At 47.7% G+C, this 23,357-nt stretch overlaps 2 protein-coding genes across 6 annotated transcripts; both read right to left on the bottom strand.

Moving 5' to 3' along the window:
• Positions 1-578: 578 nt before the first annotated feature.
• Positions 579-10,397, bottom strand: LOC310670840 (uncharacterized protein). Of its 4 annotated transcripts, XR_014507637.1 has the most exons (4): positions 10,144-10,397; positions 8,920-9,033; positions 3,817-6,908; positions 579-758 (listed from the first exon to the last, which is right to left on the bottom strand). XR_014507637.1 is itself a non-coding variant. In XM_083426630.1 (3 exons), the coding sequence occupies exons 2-3, from the start codon at positions 8,951-8,953 to the stop codon at positions 6,112-6,114; spliced, it is 831 nt and encodes a 276-aa protein (XP_083282756.1). In that variant the 5' UTR covers positions 8,954-9,033; positions 9,485-10,127; the 3' UTR covers positions 5,629-6,111. The 4 variants fall into 4 exon arrangements, 1 of the variants encoding a protein (XP_083282756.1); XR_014507638.1 differs by lacking the exon at positions 10,144-10,397 and having other exon boundaries at positions 8,920-9,152; XR_014507639.1 differs by lacking the exon at positions 10,144-10,397 and having other exon boundaries at positions 579-802; positions 4,585-6,908; positions 8,920-9,152.
• A 3,725-nt stretch (positions 10,398-14,122) lies between these two features.
• Positions 14,123-19,153, bottom strand: LOC310670650 (uncharacterized protein). 2 transcript variants are annotated; one of them, XM_083426280.1, is made up of 3 exons: positions 18,005-19,153; positions 16,721-16,856; positions 14,123-15,027 (listed from the first exon to the last, which is right to left on the bottom strand). In XM_083426280.1, the coding sequence occupies exons 1-3, from the start codon at positions 18,290-18,292 to the stop codon at positions 14,153-14,155; spliced, it is 1,299 nt and encodes a 432-aa protein (XP_083282406.1). In that variant the 5' UTR covers positions 18,293-19,153; the 3' UTR covers positions 14,123-14,152. The 2 variants fall into 2 exon arrangements, with proteins under 2 accessions (XP_083282406.1, XP_083282407.1); XM_083426281.1 differs by having other exon boundaries at positions 16,730-16,856.
• Positions 19,154-23,357: the final 4,204 nt, after the last annotated feature.

Here is a 23,357-nt window from a genome sequence, read left to right as displayed (position 1 = left end):
CAGCTTCTAACACGTTAAGGCATGAGAAATACTATTTTCTTGTTACTGACTTTTGCCTATACAGTGCATCTATCTGAACGTAACTATATCTGCAAAAGCCTACAAACTGTACATGTTTATTGTTGACCGAACCATTATGCAATATATACATAAATACAGTGGTACCTCGGGTTACAGATGCTACAGGTTACAGACTCCGCTAACCCAGAAATAGTACCTTGGGTTAAGAACTTTGCTTCAGGATGAGAACAGAAATTGCAGTGCAGCGGCAGCAGGAGGCCCCATTAGCTAAAGTGGTGCTTCAGGTTAAGAACAGTTTCAGGTTAAGAACAGACCCCAAGAACGAATTAAGTTTTTAACCCGAGGTACCACTGTACGGCTTTAAAATACAGTATCAGCCTATATTACACACACACACACACACACACACACACACACACAAATAAGTTTTTAGATTTCATCCCAATTAAATATTTACAGTCCACCATGTTTTCCTCAATGGACTTTCTCAGTCTGTGGGCAGCAACTGCAGATCTCACAACTTTGTCACAGATTTCTCAAACCAGACAACAAATATGTGACTTTCAGTAATAATAATAATAATTTATTATTTATACCCCACCCATCTGTGTGCGTTTCCCCAGCCACTCAGGGCGGCTTCCAACAAAATATTAAAATACAATAGTCCGTCAGACATTAAAAGCTTCCCTAAACAGGGCTGCCTTCAGATGTCTTCTATAAGTCTGGTAGTTATTTTTCTCTTTGACATCTTGTGGGAGGGCATTCCACAGGACAGGTGCCACTACCGAGAAGGCCCTCTACCTGGTTCCCTGTAATTTGGCTTCTTGCAGCGAGGGAACTGCCAAAGGTCCTCAACGCTGGACCTCAGTGTCCAGGCAGAGCGATGGGAGTGGAGACGCTCCTTCAGGTATACTGGACTGAGGCCATTTAGGGCTTTAAAGGTCAGCACCAACACTTTGTGCTCGGAAACGTGCTGGGAGCCAATGTAGGTCTTTCAAGACTGGTGTTATGTAGTCTTGGCAGCCACTCCCAGTCACCAGTCTAGCTGCCACATTCTGGATTAGCACCTCTGATGAGACAGTCCGCAGGCAAGTAAGGTCTCAGCCTGCAAACCAGATGAAGTTGGTAAACAGCTGCCCTGGACACAGAACTGACCTGCGCCTCCATGGACAGCTGTGAGTCCAAAACGACTCCCAGACTGCGCACCTTGTCCTTCAGGTGGCACAGTTACCCCATTCAGGACTAGGGAGTCCTCCAAACCTGCTCGCCTCCTGTCCCCCAAAACAGTACTTCTGTCTTGTCAGGATTCAACCTCAGCCGCCATCCATCCTCCAACCACCTCCAGACACTCACACAGGATCTTCACCGCCTTCACTGGTTCTGATTTCAAAGAGGTAGAGCTGGGTATCATCCACATACTGATGAACACCCAGCCCAAACCCCCTGATGATCTCTCCCAACGGCTGCATGTAGATGTTGAAAAGCATGGGGGAGAGGACAGAACCCTGAGGCACCCCACAAGTGAGAGCCCAGGGGTCTAAACACTCATCCCCACCACCACTTTCTGAACACGGCCCAGGAGGAAGGAGTGGAACCACTATATAACAGTGCCCCCAGCTCCCAGCCCCTCTAGACGGTCCAGAAGGATGTTATGGTCAATGGTATCAAAAGCCGCTGAGAGAGCCAGCAGAACCAGGAAACAGCTCTCACCTTTGTCCCTAGCCCACCGGAGATCACCAACCAGTGCAACCATGGCAGTATCAGTCCCATCATGAGGCCTGAATCCCAACTGGAAGGGATCCAAATGGTCCGCTTCTTCCAGGCGTGCCTGGAGTTGTTCAGCAACCACTCGCTCAATCACCTTGCCCAAGAATGGAAGATTTGAGACTGGGTGATAGTTGGCCATATTGGCCGCATTTAAAGATGGTTTTTTAAAGCTATTTGATAACCACCTCTTTAAGTGAGTCTGGGAAGGCTCCCTCACAGAGAGAAGCATTCAGCACTCCACAAAGCCCATTGCCCAGCCCTTCCCGGCTAGCTTTTATAAGCCAGGATGGGCAAGGCTCAAGGTGGTGGTTGGTTTCACTCGTCCAAGTAGCCTGTCCACATCCTCGGGGGTAACAGATTGGAACTGATCCCACGCAACTTGACTAGACAGAACTCTAGCATTAAAAGAACTGGCCAGATGTGATCTCAGAACCACTGCCAGTCATCTTTGAGAATTCCTGGAGAACAGGCGAAGTCCCGGCAGACTGGAGGAGGGCAAATGTTGTCCCTATTTTCAAAAAGGGCGAAAGAGAGGACCCAAATAATTACCACCCAGTCAGTCTGACATCAATACCAGGGAAGATTCTGGAGCAGATCATTAAGCAAACAGTCTGTGAGCACCTAGAAAGGAATGCTGTGATCACCAATAGTCAGCATGGATTTCTGAAAAATAAGTCATGTCAGACTAACCTGATCTCGTTTTTTGACAGAATTACAAGCCTGGTAGATGAAGGGAAGGCAGTGGATGTAGCCTACCTCAATTTCAGCAAGGCATTTGACAAGGTGCCCCATGATATTCTTGTAAAGAAGCTGGTAAAATGCGGTCTTGACTATGCTACCACTCAGTGGATTTGTAACTGGCTGACTGACCGAACCCAAAGGGTGCTCATCAATGGTTCCTCTTCATCCTGGAGAAGAGTGACTAGTGGGGTGCCACAGGGTTCTGTCTTGGGCCTGGTCTTATTCAACATCTTTATCAACGACTTGGATGATGGACTCAAGGGCATCCTGATCAAATTTGCAGATGACACCAAACTGGGAGGGGTGGCTAACACCCCAGAGGACAGGATCACACTTCAAAACGACCTTGACAGATTAGAGAACTGGGCCAAAACAAACAAGATGAATTTTAACAGGGAGAAATGTAAAGTATTGCACTTGGGCAAAAAAAATGAGAGGCACAAATACAAGATGGGTGACACCTGGCTTGAGAGCAGTACATGTGAAAAGGATCTAGGAGTCTTGGTTGACCACAAACTTGACATGAGCCAAGAGTGTGATGCGGCAGCTAAAAAAGCCAATCAATTCTGGGCTGCATCAATAGGAGTATAGCATCTAGATCAAGGGAAGTAATAGTGCCACTGTATTCTGCTCTGGTCAGACCTCACCTGGAGTACTGTGTCCAGTTCTGGGCACCACAGTTCAAGAAGGACACTGACAAACTGGAACGTGTCAAGAGGAGGGCAACCAAAATGGTCAAAAGCCTGGAAACGATGCCTTATGAGGAACGGCTAAGGGAGCTGGGCATGTTTAGCCTGGAGGAGGTTAAGGGGTGATATGATAGCCATGTTCAAATATATAAAAGGATGTCACACAGAGGAGGGAGAAAGGTTGTTTTCTGCTGCTCCAGAGAAGCGGACACGGAGCAATGGATCCAAACTACAAGAAAGAAGATTCCAAAGAAGAACTTCCTGACAGTAAGAGCTGTTCGAAGGTGGAATTTGCTGCCAAGGAGTGTGGTGGAGTCTCCTTCTTTGGAGGTCTTTAAGCAGAGGCTTGACAACCATATGTCAGGAGTGCTCTGATGGTGTTTCCTGCTTGGCAGGGGGTTGGACTCGATGGCCCTTGTGGTCTCTTCCAACTCTATGATTCTATGATTCCCGCCCTGGCCCTGCTCCCACGGTGGAGTTTACCTCTTCCCGAATCTGAGCAACTTTATCTGCAAAAAATTGCAAAATCATTACAGGAGATCATGTGGCCCGTACTGGGCCCCGATGGAGCAGGTGGTTCCGCTAAATTGCGCACCACCTGAAAGTGTCTCCTGCTGCTGTTTTCTGCAGATGTAATAAAAGCGGTGGTCTTCTTCACCGTCACTATCGCCACTTGGTAGGCTTGACATTGAGCTCTAACCCATGTGCGGTCAGATGCAGAGTGAGTCATCCACCACTGGCACTCTAGCCGTCTTAGTGATTGTTTCATTGCCCTCAGATCGATGGAAAACCACGGAGCTGCCCAGGCTCCATGCAATTGGAGAGGGCGCTTCAGAGCCAGTCAATAGCCCTGGTTAACTCCACATTACAGTGGCCACCAGGGAATCAGCTAAAAGGCCATCAACGTGGGATAAAGCATCCCCTACCACTCTCTGGAAACCATTTGGATCCATTAAGTGGCGGGGGCGGACCATCCGAATTGGTCCCACCCCCCTGCAGAGGAGAAGGGTCACAGAGGAGTCCAGTTGCACTAGGAAGTGATCTGACTATGGCACTTCTTTCATTTCGCTTTTATTAGTGTCAGATCACCAACATCCATAGAGGTCAAAGGCTATGAGCTGGGCCAGGCTTATTCAGGGGCAGTCCTATGGAGGCCATAGTTTCCACAAAGTCCCGAGAGGTCCCTTGCAAGGTCGTGTTGGCGTGGATGTTAAAATTCCCTAGGACAACCAAACTAGGTGTCTCCAAGAGAACATCCACCACAGACTGAAGCAGCTCGGGCAGGGAATCCTTGGTGCAGTGGGCAGGTCAGTACACCATAAGGAATCCAGTACTGCCCCTATTGCCCAACTTCTAGAACATGCACTCAGAGAACCGGGTCTTCCCAACAGGACGCCTGGTGCACACTAATGACTTCCTAAAAATCACTGCAACCCCCCCTCCCCACCCACATGACCTGGGTTGCTGTGCGTAAGAGAGGCCAGGTGGACAAGCAGCGGCAAGGACAGGCCCATCTGCTTCATCCAACCATGTCTCTGTTACACATGCTAGGTCCAGTCCTCCATCCACGATCAAGTCATGGATGGCAGTGGTCTTATGAATCATTGACCTGGCATTGCACAGCAAAACCTTCAGGTCATGTGGGTATCCATTGCTGATTCCAGTATCTGTCAAGTCAAAACCAGACCCGGAGGCAGGGATAGTCCTCAAACGACGACTAAACCTGCCTCCTCGGTAATGACATGGTCTGGTCTTAGCGTAACTCCTCCTCCTACCCGTGATCACTAAGATCGGTTGTCCCAGTGCATCCCTCCCTGTGGAACTTGCCCCAGCCATTTTGTTTTCTGGGACCCACTCCCAGGCAGCCCTGACCTCCTCCCCTTAAAAACAAAATAAAACCTATTAAAAAAAAACAGTAAAACAATAAAAACCAAAAACAGTAAAAGTTACAAACATACCAAAATTAATCCAATTTCCAAACACGACTAAACGTCCATCCCCCACGCCAGAAATAATTTTAAAGGTAAAAAAGAAAATTTTAAAATATTTTAAAAAGAACTGTGTGCTGAGTTCTCCTGGCCAGCACAGCAGCAGCCTCAGCTGTCCTTATGAGGCCTGCCAGGCCCTGCCCTGGCCAGGTGGTGAGTGGCAGGAACGGGACCCTCAGGCAAGGGAGTCCTCGTGGGCAGTTGATTACACGCATTGGGTATCCTACATAACAAAACAAGGATAAACTTGGTTCAGAATAGAGCATATTGGTAGCGATCTACTGCTTAGTTACAGCATATACAAAGAAGCTCTTCTGGAAGAATTTTTTATAGCGTCCCTTTAAATATTCTGAGCACATAGTCTGAAAACAAAAGTCAGAAATGCTTGCCTAAATGAACAGATTGGTAAATCAGAGGGGAAATTCTCAAGTTCATGTCTTATTCTAATTAAATGCCAATGTGGGGCAGTGTTCAAAATTAGCCAGGCGCCAGACACATTTTGCACCCGGCTATTGGCAACTTATCACTAGACAGCTGTTGCAACTGAAGCTCTTTCCACACCCCAAAAATGTATGTTGTTTGTCCCCTGTACGAGTTATTTCATGCACAGTAAAGAAACTACTATAACTGAAGCTCTTTCCACACATCAACTTTCATAGGATTAGTCCCCTGAATGAGTTCTCTGGTGTCGAGAAAGGTGGTTACTGCGGCGGTAGCTCTTTCCACACTCCAAACATTTGTATGGTTTGTCCCCTGTGTGAATTCTCTTATGTGCATGAAGGATGTTAGAGTCACTGAAGCTTTTTCTACATTTCAAACATTTATACGGTTTCTCCCCTGTATGAGTTTGTCGATGCACATTAAGGGAGGCAGTCTGACTGAAGCTCTTTCCACACTCCAGGCATTTATATGGTTTTTCCCATGTGAGTTCTTTGATGTTTAGTAAGGTAGCCACTGTAGCTGAAGCTCTTTCCACACTCCATGCATTTATATGGATTTATATGGTTTTCCTGTGTGTGAATTATATGATGCATTTTAACAGACTTGCTGCAACTGAAGCTCTTTCCACACTCCATGCATTTATAAGGTTTTTCCCCTGTGTGAGTTCTTTGATGTTTAGTAAGGGTACTACTGTCAAAGAAACTCTTTCCACATTCCCAGCATTTATAAGGTTTCTCCCCTGTATGAGTTCTTTGATGCAAAGTAAGGTAGCCACTGGATCGGAAGCTCTTTCCACACTCCATGCATTCATAAGGTTTCTCCCCTGTATGAGTTATCTGATGCACATTAAGTTGGCTACTGTTTCTGCAGCTCTTTCCACACTCAAGGCATTTATAAGGTTTCTCCCTCGTATGAGTTATCTGATGCGCATTAAGGTGGCTACTGGTTTTGAAGCCCTTTCCACACTCCATGCATTCATAAGGTTTTTCACCTGAGTGTACTCTTTGATGTACAGTAAGGTCTGAGCGTCTACAGAATCTCTTTCCGCACACAGTACATCCATGTTTTTTCTCCACCCTGTTAAGTTGATTTTCATCTTCTTGGGAAACACTGTGTTCATCCCTTGGCTTCACTGCTTCTCTCCCCTCTTGTTTGTTGGCTCCATCTTGAACCCCCAACTTCCTTTCCTTCTCTTGCTCCTCAGCTCTTTCTGGCCAGACTTCTGATGGCTCCTCCTCATCCAGGACCCCCCAAACATCTCCTGATGGAATAAAAATTTAAAAATAAAGGTTTATACAGCTGTTTCATTATCGAAACTCAAGGCCTGGCACTATGTTAAAGGTGTTTTACATAAAAAATAATGGTCTGATACCTGGCTTTAATAAAATACCACCATTTAATCAAGGGTTATTCGTATCAGAAAAGTTCTGGTGAGCAGTCCCCAAGATTAACCAAGCCATAAATCACACAATTTAAACCAGCAGGCAATAACATCAACAGAGCCTGCCTGCCTGCCTGCCTATGGGCCTGTGTGTGAGGCGGCTGCCTCAGGTGTCACCCCCAAAGGGGCGTCACTGCTCAGCTTTGCTACTAGTCTCCCCGGCCTCCAGGGGCGAAGTGGGATGGGCAGCAAAGCTCTGTGAGTCCTCTCCCCTCCAGCCAAGTCCATAAAATAATCTTCCCTCAACAAGGGCAAGTCCACAAGAGGGCAGACATTCCACCACTCAGCTTTGTCAGGATCTGAAAAGGCTCTTTGTCAGTGAATGGGGGGAGGCGTCTGCACCCCTTGGAGGTCTGGTGGGGTGAGGGGGGGCCACCCCACCCAACTTGCAGGGGTACGCTCCTTATGGATTTTGAGCCCCCATTGTGGGGGCAGAAGTGAGGCCGTCCCTGAGCATTGATAATACAGCACTGCAACTCAGAGAAGCTTGAAACGTCTAGATCTGCAGAGCTTTTTGAAAAACCAAAATGAATAATAACAATAGTAGCATTTATTTTATTTATATCCCAACCGTCTGGCTGGGTTTCCCAAGCCTCTCTGGGTGGCTTACAGCATATATAAAAATGCAACCAAACATCAAATATTAAGAAACAGAATATTCTATATATGCAAAAAACAAACCAATACATCAATAGAAACCAATAACAATAACAAGATACTCAAGTATTCTACAAATTAGGATCCCCCACACAGAAGATTTTTAGTATGCTTTTTCTACCATTCTCCACGCTGGATTGCCACAATGCATTATACTTCAGGCTGCTTTAGAAGACCATTCAGAAACGAGAGTGCTAACCGGTGCAAGAGGTTCTGAGCACATAAAACCTTTTCTGGGTTGCTGTCTTCAATTCATAGAATCATAGAATCATTGAATCATAGAGTTGGAAGAGACCACAAGGGCCATCGAGTCCAACCCCTGCCAAGCAGGAAACACCATCAGAGCACTCCTGACATGGTTGTCAAGCCTCTGCTTAAAGACCTCCAAAGAAGGAGACTCCACCACACTCCTTGGCAGCAAATTCCACTGTCAAACAGCTCTTACTGTCAGGAAGTTCTTCCTAATGTTTAGGTGGAATCTTCTTTCTTGTAGTTTGGATCCATTGCTCCGTGTCCGCTTCTCTGGAGCAGCAGAAAACAACCTTTCTCCCTCCTCTATGTGACATCCTTTTATATATTTGAACATGGCTATCATATCACCCCTTAACCCCCTCTTCTCCAGGCTAAACATGCCCAGCTCCCTTAGCCGTTCCTCATAAGGCATCGTTTCCAGGCCTTTGACCATTTTGGTTGCCCTCCTCTGGACACGTTCCAGTTTGTCAGTGTCCTTCTTGAACTGTGGTGCCCAGAACTGGACACAGTACTCCAGGTGAGGTCTGACCAGAGCAGAATACAGTGGCACTATTACTTGCCATCAAGGTGCTGATTTTGACCTATGTAGCTCAATGGCCGCTTCTCATGAATCCACCTAGAGCCTGCACTCATCGTCTGAGGTCCTTCTCACAGTGCCCTCTCCAACTGAGGGGCAAAGAGAGGCAATACGGAATGCGTCTTTCAGTGCTGGCCTCTTCCACAGGGAGGCAACCCAGAAGCCACCACTGGCTAATTGTAGCAGAGAAGCAAGAATATTTATTCTCAGCCAGGCTTCCGGCCTTTAACTTGGGAGAAAAACAAACACTGTGACCTCCTTTAGCGGAGCTGAAAGAAGGCACTCCGAGCCACTGAGGAACCCATACCTATTATAACTATTAATGAAGGCGAAAAGGATCCTTACCTTGAGAGGTCACCATCTCACGAACCTCCACCATGACGTCTTTGTACAGAGCTCTCTGTAGGGCCCAGTTGTCCTCAGCGAAATGCAAGGACCCCTGTCAAAGCTCACTGATCCCTGGAAGGACAGAACAATTCCCTTCCTTATAGACACTCCAAGGCAAGGTGTGGAAACCATCTCCCCTCAGCTCCCCCTCTGATGATAGATGGGGCAACTGGAGATTTTACCTTCAATGTGTGTTTGTGAAAATCTGGATAACTAAATTAAGACTGGGGAAAACGAGTGTTTTTCCCCACCCCATACTCCCTCCTTCCTCCCCTTCCTCAGGTGTGTAAAGTCCAAACAAGTGGAGAGGGATGCTTTTTTCAATGATGGCTTTATGCATACTGGTTTCTAAATTGGTTTGTGGGTTTTAGTTGTGTGCTAGCTCCGATTGGATCACTGCGCTACTTGAAGGACATTTTGGATCAGGTGTTTAGAAATCTTGAAAATAAGATAAAATTTCTACAGCTGCAGATGGCCAGGGGCCCACCTTTTTAAAGCCCTAAACAATCTTGGCCCAGTATACCTGAAGAAGCATCTCCACCCCCATCGTTCAGCCGGACACTGAGATCCAGTTCCGAGGGCCTTCTGGTGGGTCCCTCACTGCAAAAAGTGAGGTTACAGGGAACCAGGCAGAGGGCCTTCTTGGTAGTAGCACCCGCCCTGTGGAACACCCTCCCATCAGATGTCAAGGAAATAAACAACTATCTGACTTTTAGAAGACATCTGAAGGCAGCCCGGTTCAGGAAAGCTTTTAATGTTTGACCTTTTATTGTGCTTTTAATTTTCTGTTGAGAGCCACCCAGAGTGGCTGGGGAAACCCAGCTAAATGGCGAGGTATGAATGAATAAAACAATAATAATTATTCCTCCTGCTCCTCCCTGGCTGGCAGGAGACTCTCCTGACTCCCTGTTTACTCCCTGCCATTCCGCCCCATTTCCTGCCCTGCGGCCTTTGCTGGGCGCTCCTTCTGCTTTCTCTGGACAGAGGAGCGGGAGAAAAGGCCGCAGGATGAGGCCAGAGGCCGGTGAAGGCCAGCGAGGAGCGTCGCTTCGGCCTCCCGCTTCCCCTCCCAGGAGAAGACGACCTTTCCCCGTCGCCCATGAGTTCCCCCCTGGAGGGACGCGGCTCCCTCCCTCTCGCCCCCCAATTCCGCCCCTGGATCGGCCCACTCCCCCCAGTTACCCGCCTCCAGGCAGGACAGCATCAACCCGGGGAAGCGGAACAGGAAGCGGAAGCGCCTCCTCTCTCCCAGTCTTCCCTTCCGCTCTAGGAATCGAAGCTCTGTCGCCCCTGTTAACCCTTGCGGAGCCGCGGGGTAGGAGCCTCTTGGCTGCTCTGGGCAGAGAGGGAGGAGGGGCGCCCGGCTGGTCTCAGGCTCTGAAGCAGGAAGGGGAAACCCGGCTGCAGGATCAGGCCAGCGATGCCCCCAGTTGCTCCAAGCAGGATCTGAGTACAAAAGCAGCTTTGTCCTCACCTTTAGTATTATATTATGTTATATATTGTATATAACATATATTGTATGGTATATGCCCCTGTAATCTCACTGTATAAAAGTTGTACAAGTGACAATAATGTATTTCAATTTCAATATTTATATATATCCCGTCTTTCTCCCAGGCCGAGAGCCAAGGCGGCTTACAAAGGGGTTGCCATAGTTATAAAAGGCAGGCGGCATTAAGAGACAAGGAACTGCAAATGTTTCAAAGATCCTGGTTGAAATCAGAATTAGCAAAAAAAATTCAAGATGCACACATTTTGTGAAATCAGCTGAGAAGAGAGGTCCAGCGGCTGTAAAAAGATGTGTGCTTTAAATATTTTCAAATGACAGAATACCTGACAGAATCTCGAGTTTGGATTGGCTATTTCGGACCAAACCGAGTCCTTTCCAAGTGTGCACCCCCTCGTTGCATTTTTGACCTCTCAAGAGGCGTGGGGAACATGTGACTCTCTCATCAGCTGCAGCCAGTATAGGCAAGACATAGATAATTTTTTATTGATTTTACTCAATAGACAGACGTGTATCTATGAAATCACAAGATAAACAAAGGAATACACATATTTGAATCGTTCAAATTAATCAGGGAAGGAAGAAGAAGGGGATAGACAGATATCGGAGTCCATTCTAACTGTTGTTATTTTTCACAGAGTTCATCTAAAGCGGCTGGTGGTTCCAAAAGTATTGCAGCCTCTTTCAGTTACATATTGCTCCATGTACTTGGACACGGACCTTGCAACCGTCATCTAAGGCCCAAAGCGGGGCCCTGAACTCGAAGCATGGGAAGACCCAGCAACAAATTTATAATTTGGCAGAATATTTAGATTATTTCATATGTATATGTATAATTTGGAATATTTAATGTGATTTGATTGGATTGTTAAAATGGAAAATTTAATAAAAAATTATTTAAAAAATCAAATCAAATCAAGTGGTACTTGTGGAATCCTCTCCCCAGGGACGCTTGCCTGGGACCACCTTTACCTATTTTAGGCGCCCATTTTACCTAGGGCTATGACCCTCAATCTGAAGGGCTTTTAAGTACTTGTGGCCTCTTCTAGCGAGGCAGGTTCCTTGTATTCATACAGATATCTTTCATATGTTCAGAATCGGTTTGATTGTCGTAACTGGTATTGATGTTTATGCTGTGTTCTAAGTCGCCTTGGAAATCATTCTGAAGGAAATCAGCCCTGAGTGCTCACTGGAAGGACAGATTGTGAAGCTGAGGCTCCAATACTTTGGCCACCTCATGAGAAGAGAAGACTCCCTGGAAAAGACCCTGATGCTGGGAAAGATGGAGGGCACAAGGAGAAGGGGACGGCAGAGGACGAGATGGTTAGACAGTGTTCTCGAGGCTACCAGCATGAGTTTGACCAAACTGCGGGAGGCAGTGGAAGACAGGAGTGCCTGGCGTGCTCTGGTCCATGGGGTCACCAAGAGTCGGACAAGACTAAACGACTAAACAACAACAACAAGTCGCCTTGGATCGCTTTTGTGAGCGAAGTGACTAATTAATATGAATAATGATGATGGTGATAATCCCTCGCTGGGGTTGCTGAGGGAAGATTACGGGAGCAACAACCGGAGGGCCGTTGTTTCCCCATCCCTGAATTAGGAGAAGAAGCGAAAGGCCTGTGGACCAGGGATGATGAACCTGTGGCTCTCCAGATATTCTTGGACTGCAGCTTCCACCATCCCTGACCCATTCCCAACACTGGCTGAGGCTGATGTGGGTTGAAGTCCAAGAACCCTGGTGGGCCATGGGCTACCCAGACCTGCTGCAGCCCACAGACAACCCCCTTTTCCAAGGCCCCCATGTCTTCCTTGTCCAGCTAATGCCTCTTTCGCCCTAGTTCTCCACCTCCTCTTTCTCCCTAGATGTTTCTTCCTTCGTCTCTCTCTTCCACCCCACAGCAGAGTGACTTAATTGCATTTATACTGGGTAAAACCTCAGTGCCTAGGACTTGCCGATCGTATGGTCGGCGGCTCGAATCCCCGCGGCGGGGTGAGCTCCCGTTTTTCGGTCCCAGCGCCTGCCCACCTACCAGGGCCAGGACCTCATCATCCATGAATCTGGCTAATTTCCTTTCAAAGCTTACTGAGGTTGGTGTTCTATCAAGGCTTTGAGCTTCTTCTTTTTTTGCAAACAAACGCTTTGTGGATTTTATGCCATAACTGAGAAGTGATCTACTGTGATTGTAGGCAAAGACAGGTTTTTGAAATCTACAGTGGCTTTCCTCCCATCGAAGTATAAAAAAGTTGTACAGTGGTACCTCGGGTTACGTATGCTTCAGGTTACATACACTTCAGGTTACAGACTCCGTTAACCCAGAAATATTACCTCGGGTTAAGAACTTTGCTTCAGGGTGAGAACAGAAATCCTGCAGCGGCAGCAGGAGGCCCCATTAGCTAAAGTGGTGCTTCAGGTTAAGAACAGTTTCAGACCTCCAGAACGAATTCAGTTCTTAACCCGAGGTACCACTGTACCTGTGGCCTACCATAAGAGGCTAGCTGGACGGTTTTATAATACTTTCAATTTTATTAACTTATTCTTTAAAAAAAGAAAGATGCTCAGTTCTGCAGCTGATGTACGATCCCACGTTCCCTTGCTTGTATGGAATTGTGGCCTGTATGCATGCACAACCCAGTCTGTAGCTTGAGCAAACTGTGCTTGTAGCGTCCGCACCTACAGCGGCTGGTTCAGGCACACTGCTAACGATAGTTTAGCATGTTGGGAACAGCAGCTCCCTGCCCACCCTCCATCGAGGAAGAGCTTGGAAGCTTTGCTTCCAGTTTTCATTAGCCATAGTTTGTCCAAACGCGAGACAGGTCGTGCTGCAACTGAACTCTGGTTCGTAGGAACGGGTCAGCTCTGAGACACAGTTTAAGAATATGACTTGCTTTCCCTATCGAACCACATTTTTAGGGTTCAGATGACACACTTAAGCGGCAGTTTATCTGAAATATAAATGGAAGTTTCTGATCAGAAGCTGGCTTGTGTCCCGAGTTAAGATTTAACCACAGTTTAGGGCTCAGGTGACACACTAAACTGTGGTTAGGTTGAAATGGAAATGGAAGCAAACCAGAGGAGGAGAGTGAAGGGGGTTAATCCATGAGCCTAGGGGGATGAAAGATTCATTCACACGACACTATAGTTTAGACTTGTGTCAAATGAAGTCACTATGGGTCTCTTGTGTGTTCTTCTGCAAAGCTAGCAAGGAGAATGACTACTATTTGGCTCCAGAGTGGCTGCTCTGTAGCCCGAGTTGGAATGTGTCCGGACTGCCAGGGATACTGCCAGGGAGATATAGTCCATCTTGACTCCACGTCGTCTCCGGACTTCCATCGACCTCCCATAGACACGCAGTATCAGCAATTAGCGACAGGAGCTCCAGAAATAGCTTGCCAAAGGTCCAGAGCTCTTGCACACTCTATCAGCAGATATGCACAGCAAAAGATGCACCCAGGAGAGCATGATTTACAAGTTTATTCAGCGTTGATCAGAACAAAGAAAATCCATGACTGCCTGCTAGAGATGTCTGGCAGTGAGAGAGAAACGAAAGCAAAAGACACAACAGAAGCATCCTGTGAGACAGGAAATACACAGGCTGTGACACAAACATCCTGCTCCCTTTTAAGGTGGAACGGAAATATCCCAACAGCTTCCACCACAGTCCGCATATTTGTCTAGTCTCTCTAGTAAGTGACCATTGTGGGACTCTTTAATGTTTGATTTATCATGGAAGCTCCCCCTATGGTCTGAGCACGGGTACAGTATCTCTCCTGTGTGTATTTTCCGATGTCTAATAAGACTCGAGCTCTGACTAAAGCTTTCCCCACAGTCTGGACATTTGTGTGGCTTCTCCCCCGTGTGGATCCTCTGATGCCGAATACGGCTGGACTTGTCGCGAAAGCTGACACCACAGTCCGCGCATCTGTACGGTTTCTCCCCTGTGTGGATCCTCTGGTGCCGGATGTGGCTCGACTTATCGCGGAAGCTCTCGCCGCAGCCCAAGCACCGATACGGTTTCTCCCCGTGTGGATCCGCCAGTGCGAAATCAGGATCGTGCGCTGACTGAAGCTCTTGCCGCAGTCAAAGCACCGGTACGGCTTCTCTCCCGTGTGGATCCTCTGGTGCCTGATTAGGGTGGAGTTCACGCTGAAGCTCTTCCCGCATGTGGAACATTTGTAGGGTTTCTCCCCTGTGTGGATTCTCTGATGAACAATGAGGCCCGCTCTCCGAGTGAATTTCTCCCCACAGCGCGAGCATTTATGTGGGTTCTCCCCTGTGTGGGTTATCTGATGTCGAGTAAGGCTAGATTTGCAAGGAAAACTTTTGAAACACACACTGCATGGATATCCGCCCTTTCCTTCATGTAGCCTCTGCTTGGCTGTAAATTCAGGGCCTTCCCCCCTGGGACATACAGCAGACCTCTCCTTCCACTTCTCAGTGCCGTTTCCACGTTTCTTCCTCGGTCCTTCTTTGCCCCTGACTTTTTCTTCCATATCCCTGATTCTTTCCAGCAACACCACACACGGCTCCCCACCATTTTCTCTCTCCCAGCCATCATCTAACAGAACAAAAGATGAACAATCCTGATTAGAGCGTCACAGACAAAAACCAATAAACGAAAAACAGTGAACCAAAATGATCAAGGGGATAGAGCAAGTGTCCCATGAGGAAATGTTACAGTGGTGCCCCGCAAGACGAATGCCTCGGAAGACGAAAAACTCGCAAGATGAAAGAGTTTTTCATTTTCTGAGCTGCTTCGCAAGATGGATTTCCCTATGGGCTTGCTTCGCAAGACGAAACGTCTTGCACCTTTTTTTAAAAACCGCCAATGCATTCCTATGGGAAACCGTCAATACACATTGGTGCTTCGCAAGACAAAAAAACCCGTAGAACGAAAAAACTCACAGAATGAATTAATTTCGTCTTGCGGGGCACCACTGTACATTTACAGATTTTTTTTCTACTTTGGAGAAAAGGCGAGTAAGAGGGAAGAAGAAGAAGAAGAAGAGGAGGAGGAGTTTGGATTTGATATCCCGCTTTATCACTACCCTAAGGAGTCTCAAAGCGGCTAACATTCTCCTTTCCCTTCCTCCCCCCACAACAAACACTCTGTGAGGTGAGTGGGGCTGAGAGACTTCAGAGAAGTGTGACTATCCCAATGTCACCCAGCAGCTGCATGTGGAGGAGCGGAGACGCGAACCCGGTTCCCCAGATTACGAGTCTACCGCTCTTAACCACTACACCACACTGGGAGGACATGGTAGAGGTGTCTAAAATTACACATGGGATGCCCCTCATCTAGGAAAAGGGAAACTCTGATCCTAAACCTCTGCTGCCTTGTGGGATATCTTCAGGAGAAGAGTAGACCCTACACAAATCCGGATCAGTCCCTAAGACAGTTGGATGGCATAATGTACGCCTCCTTCTGGCAACTCTTCCTGCAGCCAAGCTAGCACCAAATGTCTTGCTCGGCTTTCCTTTGGAGCCCATCAGCGAGGCCAAGAGGGGGGCGGGTCTTGTCTTCTGGGCTGCCCAGAAGCTTTGGGCTAGGTTTGAACCCAAAAGAGGTCACTTCAGTGCTGCAAGCACAACATCATCATCATAATTTATTATTTATACCCCGCTCGTCTGGCTAGGTTTCCCCAGCCACTCTGGGCGGCTTCCAACAAAATATTATAACACAGTAGTCCGTCAAACATTAAAAGCTTCCCTTAACAGGGCTGCCTTCAGATGTCTTCTAAAAGACTGGTAGTTGTTGTTCTCTTTGACATCTGGTGGGAGGGCGTTCCTCAGGGAGGGCGCCACTACCGAGAAGGCCCTCTGCCTGGTTCTCTGTAACCTCACTTTTCACAGGGAGGGAACCGCCAGAAGGCCCTCGGAGCTGGACCTCAGTGTCCGGGCTGAGCGATGGGGGTGGAGACGCTCCTTCAGGTATACTGGGCCGAGGCCATTCAGGGCTTTAAAGGTCAGCACCAACACTTTGAATTGTGCTCAGAAATGTACTGGCTTCACCCCTAGAAGTGTACACTACTGTCTTTCGATTGGCCAAACCTTTATTGAAAAGTTAACATGCGAACTCTGAGTCCTACGAGGTGTTTCTAGTTCTGGTGAATTCAATGTAACCCTTCGTAACGAGGGTAGATAAACTGTTAAAAACTGTTAAAACAGCTGCTAAAAACTGAAGCTTCCATCATTCCTAGAACACCTGGAGGGCCACAGGTTCCCCGTCCCCGGGATCGGCAAAAGGAAACCTTTGGCACCCAACACAGAGGCATCCCCATCGCTCTCCCGTTTGATATCTCCACCAGCGCTCCTCTCCCCAACATCTGGCGAAGCCTGGTCTACTTCAGAGAAACTTGCAGCGGCCTCTGCAAGAGATCCCGGCACCTGGAACAACAACAAAAGTCCCATTCAGCACAGGAGGAAGTAAGGAGATCCAGCTCCGAGGGCCTTCTGGCAGTTCCCTCACTGTGAAATGGAAGGTACAGGGAACTAGGCAGAGGGCCTTCTTGGTAGTGGCACCCACCCTGTGGAAAACCCTCCCTTCAGATGTCTAGGAGATGAGTAACTTTTATAAGACATCTGAAGGCAGCCTGGTACAGTTGTACCTTGGTTGACAAACAGAATGCGTTCCGGCAGTCCGTTTGACTCCCGGAACCGTTTGAAAACCAAGGTGCAGCTTCCGATAGGCTGCAGGAGCTTCCTGCAGCCAATCAGAAGACATGGAAAACGCGCCAGACATTCAGCTTCCAAAAATAGTTTGAAAACCGGAACATTCACTTCCGGGTTTCGATCGTTTGGGAGTCAAAGCGTACGGCAACTAAACCGTTCGTCAACCAAGGTACGACTGTATAGGGAAGCCTATAAATGTGTAATGTTTTATTATGTTTTTATATATGTTGGAAGCTACCCAGAGTGGCTGGGGCAACCCAGTTAGATGGGTGGGGTACAAAAATATAATAATAATAATAATAATAATAATAATAATATCCGGAAGGACGGCAGTGCACACTATGCAAGGCTGCTGCAGCACAGCAACTGACAGGGGTGAGATCCTGCCCAGACGCAGGGAAGCCAAACGGGAGCTCACACCCTGCGTCTTTAACAGCACGTATCCAGCTGAGGGACGCGGGTGGTGCTGTGGGTAAAAGCCTCAGAGCCTAGGGCTTGCCGATTGAAAGGTAGGCGGTTCGAATCCCCGCGGCGGGGTGCGCTCCCGTTGTTCGGTCCCAGCGCCTGCCAACCTAGCAGTTCGAAAGCACTCTTGGGTGCAAGTAGATAAATAGGGACCGCTTACTAGCGGGAAGGTAAACGGCGTTTCCGTGTGCAGCTCTGGCTCGCCACAAGCAGCGTTGTCACGCTGGCCACGTGACCCGGAAGTGTCTTCGGACAGCGCTGGCCCCCGGCCTCTTTGAGTGAGATGGGCGCACAACCCTAGAGTCTGTCAAGACTGGCCCGTACGGGCAGGGGTACCTTTACCTTTACCTTTATCCAGCTGATAATATGGGTGACAAGGAAAGAAGACACTTCCCTACCTCCGACGTGGCTTCCCCAGCCTCTTGCTGCCTCCGCAGGAAATCCTCGGCCAGGGCCACCGCCTGGGTGCAGGTCTCGGCCCCTCGGCCCCTGACCCAGTGCTGGATCTCCGAGGGCAGGACAGCCACGAACTGCTCCAGAGTCACCAGCTCCAGGATCTGCTCCTTGGTGTGCCTCTCTGGCTTCAGCCACCGGTGGCAAAGGAACCACAGCTGGCTGCAAATCTCCCGGGGCCCCTTGGCTTCCAAGTAGGGGAACTGCCGGAAGTGCCTCCGACCCAAAAGCATCCTCGCTGGGATTCTCCCGCTTTGCCCCTCCGCAAGTTCTGGTCTCGGGGGATCCCAGGGCTTGGAGCCCTCTGGACCCAGGGGGCAGGCTGGTTCCTGCCTGCCCTTTTGGCTGCTCACAGACCTCCGCTGCCCCCTCAGGGTTGGTCCTGCCCTCTTGGTTATCCTCCATCACCGCCGACCATGCCCAGTCGGCTTGAGGCATCTGCACGGCCTTCAAGAAGCCCTGCCACTGGCCTTCCCAGGCTGCCTCGTCCGGCTCCTCCTTCACACCCTCCAGCCTCTCTTGCCTTGGAAAAGCTCCGAACCGGGACAGCATCGCCCCAAACCAGGAGCCCCGACTGGGAACAACGGAGAGCCCCTTTCCGGGTCTTTCCATCCCCTCGCTCCCAAGGACTGTGAGCTCCTCCTCCTCCATTTTGATTACAGGACACACAGGGTTTTCGGCCGCGGTCTCAAGATGGAGACCCTCGGTTGCCTCAGCGTCCTGGGAACCAGCCATGTCAGGGGAGACCGAAGGGCAGCGACCCAGTTGTGGGTGGAATTGCTCTTCTTTCCAGAGTTGGGAAAAATCTCTGCCACCCTTCCACTGATCAGAGTTAGGAGCGGGATCTTCAGTCGACGGAGTAAACCTCAGGAGATTCAGAAATGGAGCAGGGATCTCTTCAGTGATGAAAGGGCTTCTCCAGGAAGGAAGGAAGGAAGGAAGGAAGGAAGGAGGGAGGGAGGGAAAGAAAGGAACACTAGAGACCGGTGATCTTTGAGGATACATTCAAAGAAGCCCCAAGGGTGATTTTTCCTACATTTCAGAATTCAGCAGCTTGTGAATTAACCACAGAAGAAAATACAGTGGTACCTCAGGTTACATACGCTTCAGGTTACATATAACCCAGAAATAGTACCTCAGGTTAAGAACTTTGCTTCAGGATGAGAACAGAAATCTTGTGGCAGCAGCAGGAGGCCCCATTAGCTAAAGTGGTGCTTCAGGTTAAGAACAGTTTCAGGTTGAGAATGGACCTCCAGGATGAATTAAGTACTTAACCCCAAGGTACCAATGCAGTTACAATCCCCAGAGATCCCTGGGAAGTGGGATCCCTGTGTGGACGCATCTTCTGTACTCACAGTTTGTCATCCTGCTCCATTGGACCATCTTGTTCATTCATTTCTTCAATGTATATCCCAACCTTCCTCCCCAAAGGAGCTCAGTAAGTGATATAACAAGATTGTTAAAAATAAAAGAACATCATTTGAAAAACTATTGAAAACATCCAAAAATGTGCAAATTCCTTTGATCCCTAACCTACCTCACAGGTTGTTCTGGGAATTACCAAATAAAGATGAGGAGAACCATGTTGAGCTCCTTGGTGAAAAAATGTGAGAGACGAAATAAAATAAACCATAAAAGTGAAACACAAATGTAATCATTTTAAAAAGAGTATATTATTAATATAACAGAAAGAGAGCGAGCATGAACCTATTATTTGGTCCTGGTCCCTTGGAAATCAAAGGTTCACTGCCTCTACCCCTATGTTTTGCAACTTTGATTATGTTTATTCCTGTTTTTGTTTGTTTCTTTGTTTGACTGTACTTTTGATTTCACACTAACTATAAAAAAGGGGGGATGCAATGCAAAATTCCCCTTTCTTAATCTTCTTCCCTGATTTAAGCCTCTCCGGCATACACCAAGCTGCACTCGAATGTGTGCCTTGGTTATTTTTGTTGTATCAATTTGTTTGATTTGCTTCATTAAAAAAAAAAAAATTTAAAATTAAAAAGGAGGGGATGGTAGACTGCCTTGGGAAGGGGAGTCTCTATTTTCACTTAGCATGCCTAGAAGCCACTGATGCCTGGAATGAGGCTGCATTTTAATGTATTTTAATCTTGTTTTTAAGATGTATTTCAATCAATGGTTTTTATACCTGGTGTTAGCTGCCCTGAGACCAGTCTTGGCTGGGGAGGGCGGGGTATAAATAAAAATTATTATTATTATTATTATTATTATTTATTATTATTATTATTCCAGCTTCTCCCTCCTTTAGGAGTGAGCTTCTTGGATCAGACCCGCCCAAAGCCACCATCCTTGCAGCCGGGCATCACCCCCTAACCACTCCAAGGATGCTCAGAAGTGGGGCACAAAGCACAAAGGGGGAGGGGCTCGCCACCCCCATTTCCCTCCTTTTGACCCCCCCCCAGTAATTCCCCCCTCCCATTTTCCATATTACCCTGCTGCCCACTACTTGGCCATTTTTTTTTAAAAGGAACTTACTGCTACTTCCACGTGCTGCCTCCACCAGCAGAAGTTGAGTCTGCAAAAAACCAAGTTAAGGCATTCAAAAGGAACCCCTCCTCTCCCCCTCCAGACCTTCACCCATTCATTCCCAGGCCTTTCCAGGCCTCGCGGCTCGCTCGGCTTAACCCCTTAAGCGGACTCCCAGGAACAAGTACGCCCGGGCTTTGCGTTTTGCAAAGGCGGGTCTGGCTAAGCTCCGTAGTGCCGACACGGGCTGGCAGCGGCTGTCCCGAGTTTCAAGCGGAGGGTGGGCATTCCCAGGACTTCTGAAACATTTATTTTAAATTTTATGTATGCTTTTCAGATATATACATTTCACTGATTTTACAATCATTTTGACATTTTAAAGCTTTATTTCCTTCCCCCCCTTTCTGAGGTTCCTTAATTTTTAATATCCTTTGCATATCCAAATTAACTAAAATTACTCATTTATTTATCTTTTTTAAATATACACTCTTATGTAGCCACAGCTTCTTACAAGAATCCTGCCAGACTTTTTATCTGATTACAATTTATCTGTAAATATTCAATAAACCATTTCCATTCTTTTATAAAAAGTTTGTTATCTTGATTTCTTATTCTTCCGGTAACTTTTGCCATTCCTGCATATTCCATAAGTTTTTGTATCCACTCTTCCTTTGCAGGGACTTCTGCTTCTTTCCATTTTGGGGGAAAGTAACATTCTTGCTGCTGTAGTCAACATACATACATGAATAAATTTCTATAAAATTTAGGTAGTTCTGTCCCTAAGGTCCGTACACTTAAAGCTCTGGTTTTCCCAGTAGTGATGTATGGAAGTGAGAGCTGGACCATAAAGATGGCTGATCGCCGAAGAATTGATGCTTTTGAATTATGGTGCTGGAGGAGACTCTTGAGAGTCCCATGGACTGCAAGAAGATCAAACCTCTCCATTCTGAAGGAAATCAGCCCTGAGTGCTCACTGGAAGGACAGATCGTGAAGCTGAGGCTCCAATACTTTGGCCACCTCATGAAAAGAGAAGACTCCCTGGAAAAGACCCTGATGTTGGGAAAGATGGAGGGCACAAGGAGAAGGGGACGACAGAGGACGAGATGGTGGGACAGTGTTCTCGAAGCTACCAGTATGAGTTTGACCAACTGCGGGAGGCAGTGGAAGACAGGAGTGCCTGTCGTGCTCTGGTCCAGGGGGCCACAAAGAGTCAGACACGACTAAATGACTAAACAACAGCAACAATCCCTATAATTCCCAAGAGAAAGGTTTCTAGGTTGTTGTTTTACAAACGTTATTTTAAACATCTTTTTCAATTTGTTGTACAGTGGTACCTCGGGTTATATACGCTTCAGGTTACAGACTCCACTAACCCAGAAATAGTGCTTCAGGTTAAGAACTTTGCTTCAGGGTGAGAACAGAAATCCTGCAGCGGCAGCGGGAGGCCCCATTAGCTAAAGTGGTGCTTCAGCTTAAGAACAGTTTCAGGTTAAGTACGGACCTCTGGAACAAATTAATTTTTTATTGGTTTTCCAAATTTATAACAAACATAAAAGAAAAATATTACAATATAAAAAACATACAAACAATTATCCTAACTATTATAATCCCACTTTTGTACCATTATTGAGTGACTTCCTTGAAACCCCCTAGCTGAGTTTCCATGTAAATCATTGTAGCAGTTTTCCAATAAGACTTCTGAAACTTTTAGGGAGGTCTCTCTCCCAAGTCTGTTCATACCCTATAAATATTTCTATACTGCCCCATGTCAAAACTGGGTGGGTGACCTTGGTCCAGTCGCCTGGCCTCCTTGCAGGGTTGCTGTTAGTTGAGGGCCGTGGATGCCACTCTGAGCACCTCGGAGAAAAGGGCAGGATATGGATGCAACAGACACATAAATCATGCAGGCAGCGGACAGCAAGCACAATGTTTGCGCCGCTTGCTGCCTCTCGTGGCTGCACTGTATAGCCCAGCAAAAGGCAAATAAAGACATATGCTTCCTGGGAGTGTGGGGAAGCAGCCGCAATCTCTCAAACTAAGCTACCTCGCAAGGTTGTTGTGAGGAGAAAATGGAGAGGGGAAGAGCCATGGGCACCACCTTAAGCTCCTTGGAGGAAATGATATTTTATTTTTCTCTTCCAACTTTTCTTCTTCTTTTCTCTTTCTTTTTTCTCCCCCCCCCCTTCTTTTCTCTTCTTTTTTCCTCTTTTGTTCCTTTTTCATATACATGTGCTTATTTGAAATATATATGTATGTATTTGCAATATTTTGCTTAGATTTTGTAAGAATTATGTTAAATAAATTTAATATATTTTTTTTTAAAAAGGGGGCTGCAAGGCTGCCTTCAAATTGCAGCCCATAGGGACCCCCCCTACCCTGATCCAGGTTTTCTCAGCTTGGCTGGTACAAACCAGGGTTTGAAGCTGCCAACGTGGACAACTTCAAGAGAGGACCGGGCAAGTTCATGGAGGGAAGGGCTTCAGTGGCTACTAACCAGGACAGCTCTGCTCTGCCTTCACGGCTAGAGGCAGCAATGCTTAGAAATACCAGTTGCTGGAAACCAAAGGAGCAGTGGCGTAGCGTGGGGGGTGCAGGGGGGGCCTGCCGCACCAGGCGCAACATCTGGGGGGGCGCGCTCACACTCGCAGCTCTCTGCCCCTACCTGGCTCACTCACTCTCTCTCACTGCAGTGCTGGCTGTGCGAATCCGATCCGAGCCGCCGGGTCGCCGCCCACTGTGGAGGGGAGGGTGCCAGGCGTGCGGTGCGGTGCGGAGAGAGAGCGAGGGACTATCTGGGGGAGGGACAG

This window comes from Podarcis tiliguerta, assembly GCF_965153285.1.
Source record: "Podarcis tiliguerta genome assembly, chromosome: 2".
NCBI lineage: Eukaryota > Metazoa > Chordata > Lepidosauria > Squamata > Lacertidae > Podarcis > Podarcis tiliguerta.
This window is presented reverse-complemented; position numbering and strand designations above follow the sequence as displayed.

Coding starts and splice junctions, on each gene's coding strand:
- LOC310670650 (XM_083426280.1), bottom strand. CDS start 18,292: ATGCTTTTGGGTCGGAGGCACTTCCGGCAGTTCCCCTACTTGGAAGCC. Junction 16,857..18,004: donor CTGGGGAAGCCACGTCGGAG/GTAGGGAAGTGT, acceptor TTGTTGTTCCAG/GTGCCGGGATCTCTTGCAGA. Junction 15,028..16,720: donor CTCTGTGTTGGGTGCCAAAG/GTTTCCTTTTGC, acceptor TTGTTCTGTTAG/ATGATGGCTGGGAGAGAGAA.
- LOC310670840 (XM_083426630.1), bottom strand. CDS start 8,953: ATGGTGGAGGTTCGTGAGATGGTGACCTCTCAAG. Junction 6,909..8,919: donor TGAGATGGTGACCTCTCAAG/GTAAGGATCCTT, acceptor TTATTCCATCAG/GAGATGTTTGGGGGGTCCTG.